This window comes from Orycteropus afer, unplaced genomic scaffold, assembly GCF_000298275.1.
Source record: "Orycteropus afer afer isolate SDZICR_OR568_19922 unplaced genomic scaffold, OryAfe1.0 scaffold00199, whole genome shotgun sequence".
Classification (NCBI taxonomy): Eukaryota; Metazoa; Chordata; class Mammalia; order Tubulidentata; family Orycteropodidae; genus Orycteropus; species Orycteropus afer.
This window is the reverse complement of record NW_006921786.1, coordinates 54151-61373: the sequence shown is the minus strand read 5'-3', so window position 1 is coordinate 61373 and position 7223 is coordinate 54151. Positions and strand designations below refer to the sequence as shown.

The window sequence follows — 7223 nt, the reverse complement described above, 5'->3', positions numbered from 1 at the left end:
ACCCCTCCTTGGGTTTCCGAGGCAGTATCATTATGGAAGTAGACTGCCCAACCTTCCTTCCGAGGAGTGGCTGGTGGGTTTGAACCACCAGCCTTCTGGTTAGCAGTCAAGTGCTTTAGCCACTATGCTACCAGAGCTCCAATGTGTTTAGATTTAGATATATTTGCAATAGTGGTCCTGGAGAGCTAGTTGGACAAGATCATTTTTCTGTCTGGTATAACAGAGAATGTTCTCATAATCAGAACTTTCCAGCTATGGAAGGGACTGTTTCAACCAGCTGTGAACTTCCCATCATGGGAAGCAACCAAGCTGAGGTTGGAAGCTAGAAAAAAAAAAAGTCCAGCCTAGGGAGGGTGTTGAATGAAATGACTGCTAAGATTCTTGAATTTGTAAGAGAGGGGGTCCCACCACTAGTGGCTTTATCTATAAAGTGCTCCTGACTGCTTTCCTTCTTCTCCACAGAGTGTGCACGAGTGTTCCACACTGGTGGGGCAAGGCTGGTGCTGTGTGCCAAGAACTGGGAAAGATTAGAGAGCCTTTATGATGCCTTGATCAGCGTAGCTGACCCCAGCAAGGTAAGGCCTTCCAGCAGTGATTTGGTTAACCCTTGGCAACCTTGGCATTCACTGTTAAGGGACAGCCCTTTGGCCAAATGCATTCCTTCAGCAGGGTGTAATTGGATGAGTGTTTGGGGTAATGTGAGGCAATGGTCCCACTGTTAATGACACAGGCATATCTGCCAGTCACAAAGAGGTCGAGTCATGTTGACTGCTCACCATTCCAGAACCGGAGACATCTGTGTCTCGATCAGTGCGACAATAAAGACACAGAATAGGTGAAAGTGAAAGAAGCAGCTTTATTTAGTTGGCCAAATAAAGGAGTTCATCTAGACCTGGGTCGCTAAGGTAGCTGCTAACAAAGGCTCCTGTGGTTTTTATGGGTAAGGGTTTTGAGGAGATTTTCTAGGGAGGAACAATGTGCTGATTGATGTCCTTATCCCTGTCCATGACTGATTCCTTTGCACATGCTTGGTTTAAGCTGAAAGTCTGGAACTTGGCCAGGGAAAGGAACAACGTGGAGGGAATTTCCTTCCCCTAGGGCAACAAGGGGCTCAGGTATAGCAGGGATCGTGAGGTCAGCACAGGATTAGGCAGTGCTTTGTTCTGTTGTACATAAGGTCTGTGAGGCAGAGACAACTGCACAGCACCTAACAACAGCAGCAGGGTGATAAATCTCCCAGAGTATCAAACTGCCTTCTTCGTTGCATGCTGTTACAGTCAGGACTGGTTTCAGCTAGACTGCAGACTCCAGCCACTTGTTCCCTCTCTATGGCTCAGTGTTTCCTAGTAAGGACTCAAAAACCAGAAGTTAGCATCATCCACATTACAAAACATGAAACTACTGCTTATGGTCAGCAAGGCTAGCCATACTTCCATATCTCTTAGCTAATTATTTCTTAAGAGGAAGAGGCGGTAGCTAGAGAAGTCAAACAATGTTATTAAGGGGAAGGGCACTTAGGCTGTTTCTAGCTGGAAAGTTTACATTGCTGTACTTCTTGTCTCAATGCCTCTCCTGCTCCCCCAATTCTATTTCAGTCAGAATCAAAGAAGATCCAGAAGATAATGAATACCATAAAACAAATAAACTAGGTGCCACCCAGTCAATTCCAATTCATGGAAACCCATGTGTGCCAGAGTAGAACTTGCTCCACAGGGTTTACAATGGCTAATTTTCAGAAGTAGATGACCAGGCCATTCTTCCAAAGTGCCTCTGGGTGGATTTGAACCACAAGCTTTTTGGTCAGTAGCTGAGAGTTTAACTTTTTATGCCACCCAGAAACTTCTAAAGAAATGCCATAAGTATAGGTTATTATCAAAATTTATGGAGGATATTCTGTCTGTCTGTTTGTTTTTTAAAAAATAATACCACAGATGATATCTCTTGCAAAGAAGTATTGTGTCTCCTTCCAAAGTGCCACCCAAGAGGTGAACATTTATTTCAATATGGTTTCAGTTTTCAGGGCATTTCTGAATAATTGTTTGGGATTGCCTTCAGGGCTGTCTCCAGGATTAAAGAAAAACAAACAAGCAAAACTTTGTCCTTGAAGTTGAATTTGGTTCTTGGAAGCAATCAAAAGTCATTAAGGGCCAAGTCTGATATTTGAATGTATTAGATCAAATAGGACAACACTGCTGACTCCAAAATGTACTTCTTGGGTTATTAGTTATTGAGAAAAAATGAGGTTCTGCAGTCAATTGAGTAGGAGATACTGAGTTAAACCTTGTTTCTCATTTTTCTTTACTGTAGGATTTTTCAGAGCCTTTTATATGCTAATGTGCATTGTGTATATCTAAGAAGAATATGCAATAGTATGTGTGTCCCAAACCAATTTCATCAGTGAATCCTCTTTTAAGGCTGTGTGTCAGACACTAGGGTGTATATATCACAAGTATTCTCAATTCTTGAATCTGTTTCACCCTCAGACCATGAGAATCTTTATGGAAGCAAGTATCTGGGGTTAAACATGTTACCTGGCATGTAGCAGGCACACAAAAAATATTTTGCTAAGTGTGATTTTGGTCAAAAACAAAATGTGGCTACAAATTACTGTTGTTAAAAATAATAAAAATGCACCAAAATTTGAATGTAAGATTTATTCTGAGCAGTTATACTATATGCATATAGGGAGATCATTTTGATACTAGAAAAAGCAAATAGTTTGAAGAAGCCAAATATAACGGAGCTTATAAAGAGAAGAACCAAAAACCAAACCCACTCTCACTGAGTCAATTCCAACTCATAGTGACCTTCTTTGGGTTTCTGAGGTGGTAAATCATTACAGAAGTAGATAGCCCCATCTTCCTTCCATGGAGTGTCTGGTGGGTTAGCAGTCAAATGCCTTAGACATAAAGATAAGAGAAAGGAGAAATATAGAAGCTCAACCATTGGGTGATCTCAACATGATTGAATGAAGAGTCAATCCAGTTCTGTAAAGATTAACAACCTTGGAAACCCTATGGGGGGTCACTATGAGTCAGAAGTGACTCAATGGCAGTGGGTTTGGTTTTGGTTTGGTGAGAGAAAATCTGCTGATAAATTGATTTTGGTTGGAAATTTTTTTTAAGTGTATCTTTGATTTCCTGGATAAGAAAACCCCAAAATCAAAGCAAGATATTCGCTAGAAGTTTCTCTCTTTGACACGGTGATGGATTTGTTTATGGCTTGTAGGCCAGTTTGGAAGGCAACTTCCAAAAACAAGCTCAGAAATGTTATAAGTAATGATGTCACCTCTGGATAAGTGCACAGCCTCCAAAGGGAATGGCTATGAAAGGTAAACTGATGAATTTGGAATTATCAGTTCAGACACCTTTGACAAAGTTTCAGACTTATTATTCCATATTTGCATTGGAATTTTTGTTATTGTAGTTGTCCTGTCCCAAGAATAGATTATCCATGAATCTCTTTTCCCACCCCAACACCAGAGTTGTTTCTGCTTTTTCTTCTTCACTTTTTTGGAGTTGTTCCCAGAGCTCTGAATTTCAGAAGGAATGGCTATTAAATTGGAGGACCTCAAGGTTTAAAAAGGTAGTTCCACAAGTGTCTTGACTCTCTCATTGATTCACCAGACCTTTACCCCAAAGCTGGTCCTCTTGGACCTCTCAGACATCAGCTGTGTCCAGGATGTGGCCAAAGAGATCCTGGACTGCTATGGTTGTGTGGACATCCTCATCAACAATGCCAGCATGAAGGTGAAGGCACCTGCCCAAAAGATTTCTCTGGAACTCGACAAGAAGATCATGGATGCCAATTACTTTGGGCCTATCACACTGACCAAAGGTCTCGTGAGTTTGACCCTCACGTGGGTTTCTGGACTCTAGGGAAGGCTCTGTAGCATAGCCATATGGTCATACACTTCTGAATAGACCTCCCTTCCTCTCTCTCCCCGAAAAAATATTCTTACTTACTTGGTGAAAGCTTTCAGTGTGCTGACTGTAAATGTTAATGAAAGAAAGGGTATTTTGAAAATATTTTACTGATATATTCTTTGCAACTCACACTCCCCACCCAAGCTCTGTCTTTTACCTTTCTCTTCTTACTCCTATCCACAGCTCCTGCTCCAATCCCACTTGACATTGCTTAACTATTGTCTTTGTCCTTTGCATATAGTTTGACATATCAACCTTGCATTTTATCTGCTCTTACCCTTCTCACCTGATGGACAAAGGTAGAGATTCTGTCCTCAGTAATGAAGAAGAAAAAGGGTTTACCCCAAACTTCAAGAGACCCACTATATTGTCAATCTCTTTACAGAAACTGGAAAGTTAGGAGAATGTCTCCATTAAAAGGACAAAATAATCGTCCTATGAGACTACAAGGGGGAGATTTCTCACAGTCAAGTTCTGCAACCTGGGAAATTGAGACAGGAGATGATTGTGGAACAGAATCAAGAATAGAAGTTTCTTGCCCTGAAATAAAAGAATAAAAATGTATCAAAGGAGAACATCATTGTTGTTAGGTACCATCAAGTCTTTTCCATTCATAACGACTCTATGAACAACAGAATGAAACACTGCCTGCTTCTGCACCATCCTCACAGTCTTTGCCATGTTTGAGCCCAATGTTGTGGCCACTGTATCTATCCATTTTGTTAAGTGTTTTCCTCTTTTTCACTGACCCACTATTTTACCAAGCATGATGTCCTTCTCCAGAGACTAGTCCCTCCTGTTAACATGTCCAAAGTATGGGAGACAGTCTCACCATCCTCTCTTCCAAGGGTATTCTGGCTGTACTTTCTACAAGACAGCTTTGTTCATTCTTCTGGTTGTCCATGGCATATTTGATACTTTTCGCTGACATCATAATTCAAAGATATCAATTCTCCTTCAGTCTTCCTCATTCACTGTTCAACTTTTGCGTGCATATGAGGCAGTTGAAAATACCATGGCTTGGGTCAGGCACACCTTAGTCCTCAATGTGACATCTTTGCTTTTGAACACTTTAAATAGGTCTTGGTAGCAGATTTACCCAATGCAGTAAGTTCTTGATTTCTGTTTCCTTGGGTGTTGATTGTTGATCCAAGAAAAACAGAATTCTTGAAAACCTCGATCTTTTCCTATTTATCATGATATTGATTATTGGTCCAGTTGTGAGGGTTTTACTTTTCTTTAAGTTGAGGTATAATTCACACTGAAGGCAGTAGTTTTTGACCTTCTTCAGTAAGTGTGTCAAGTCCTCTTCACTTTCAGCAAGCAAGGTTGTGTCATGTGCGTATTGTAGGTTGTTAAGGAATCTTCCTCCAATCTTTATGCCACATTATTCTTCATATAGTCCACTATCTTGGAGTATTTGCTTAGCATACAGATTGATCAGGTATGGTGAAAGATACAATCCTGACTCACACCATTCCTGATTTTAAGTCACTCAGTCTCCCCCTGTTCTGTTTGATCAGTTGCCTCTTTTTCTGTATACAAGTTCAACAGGAGCACAATTAAGTGTTCTGGAATTCCCATTCTGTGCAATGTTACACATAATTTGTTATGATCCTCACAGTTAAAGGCCTTTGCATAGCCAATAAAACACAGATACACTTCTTTTTGGTCTTCCCTGCTTTCACACAAGATTGATCTGACATCAATAATGATATCCCTTGTCAATCATGCAATTTCCAGCATTGTTTCTATCACCAAGGCCCTATTTTCTATATACTGATCTTTTTTTTCCAACTTTTACATTCCAATTACCAGTAATTTTCAATGCATCTTGATTACATGCTTATCAATTCCAGACTGCAGAAGCTTGTAAAATTCTTCAATTTCTTCATTTTTGGCACTAGTGGTTAGGGCTTAAATGTGAATAATACTCATATTATCTGGTCTTCTTGTAGGTGTATGGATATTTACTGACAGTGCTGTACTTCAGGAAAGATCTTGAAATGTTCTTTTTGATCATGAATGTGACACCATTCCTCTTCAATTTGTCATTTATGGCATGTTGTTGTTATTGTTAGGGGCCATCAAGTTGTCTCCAACTCATAGTGACCCTATGTACAGCAGAACAAAATACTTCTGGGTCCTGTCTAGCTCCATGATCCCTGCTATACCTGAACCCATCATTGTAGGCACTGTGTTAATCCATCTTGTTGAGGGCCTTCCCCTCTTTCTTGGACCCTCCACTTTACCAACCATGATAACCTTCTCCAGGAAATGGTCTCTTCTTACAACAAGATCAAAGTAGGTGAGATGAAGTCTGGCCATTATGGCTTCCAAGGAGCATTCCAGCTGTACTTCTTCCAGAGCAAATTTGTTAGTTCTTTTTGCAATCCATGGTACTTCCAGCATTCTTCACCAACACCACAACTCAAAAGCATCAACTCTTCTTTGGTCTTCCTTATTCAATGTCCAGCTCTCACATGCATATGAGGCAATTGAAAATACCATGGTTTATGTCAGGTGCACTTTAGTCCTCAAGGAGACATCTTTGCTCTTCAGCACTTGAAAGAGGTCTTTTGCAGCAGATTTGCCTGGTGCTATACGTCATCTGATATCTTGACTGCTCCTTCCATTGGTGTTGATTGTAGAACCAAGTAATATGAAGTCTTCAACAACTTCAATCTTTTCTCCATTCATTGTGATGCTACTTATTGGTCCAGTTGTGAGGATTTTTCTTTTCTTTATATTGAGATGTAATCCATACTGCAGAGTGTATTCTTCAGTCTTCATCAGTCACTGTTTCAAGTCATCCTCTCTCTCAGCAAGCAAAATTGTGTTATCAGTGTATCTCAGGTTGTTAATGAGCCTTCCTCCAATCCTGATGCCATGTTCTTCTTCATACAGTCCAGGTTGTTGGATTATTTTATTTTACTTGCATGCGATATTAATGATATTGTTCAGTAATTTCCACATTCTGTGGGAGCACCTTTCTTTGGAATGGGTACAAATATGGATCTCTTCCAGTCAGTTGGCCAGGTAGCTGTTTCCAAATCTCCTGGCATAGCCAAGTGAGTGCTTCCAGCACAGCATCCATTTATTAAAACATTTCAATGGGTATCCCGTTAATTCCTGGAGCCTTGTTTTTTGTCACTTCCTTCAGTGCAGCTTCCACTTCTCCTTCAATACCATTTGTTCTTGATCATATGCCCACTTCCTGGCCTTCTCCCTACCTGTTCCAGCCATGGACCCTGGCTTCTTCCTGCTGCTACTTCCTGCCTTGGGTGGGGTCTCTCC

General features: G+C 40.7%; 1 protein-coding gene across 1 annotated transcript in view; it reads left to right on the top strand.

The window, feature by feature from the left end:
• Positions 1-7223, top strand: part of DHRS7C (dehydrogenase/reductase 7C) — a 32831-nt gene that overhangs the window by 12939 nt on the left and 12669 nt on the right. The window contains exons 2-4 of the mRNA XM_042781946.1: positions 463-575; positions 2506-2508; positions 3627-3837. Of these exons, the coding sequence (XP_042637880.1) occupies positions 463-575; positions 2506-2508; positions 3627-3837 (327 nt within the window). The remainder of the gene's footprint in view (positions 1-462; positions 576-2505; positions 2509-3626; positions 3838-7223) is intronic.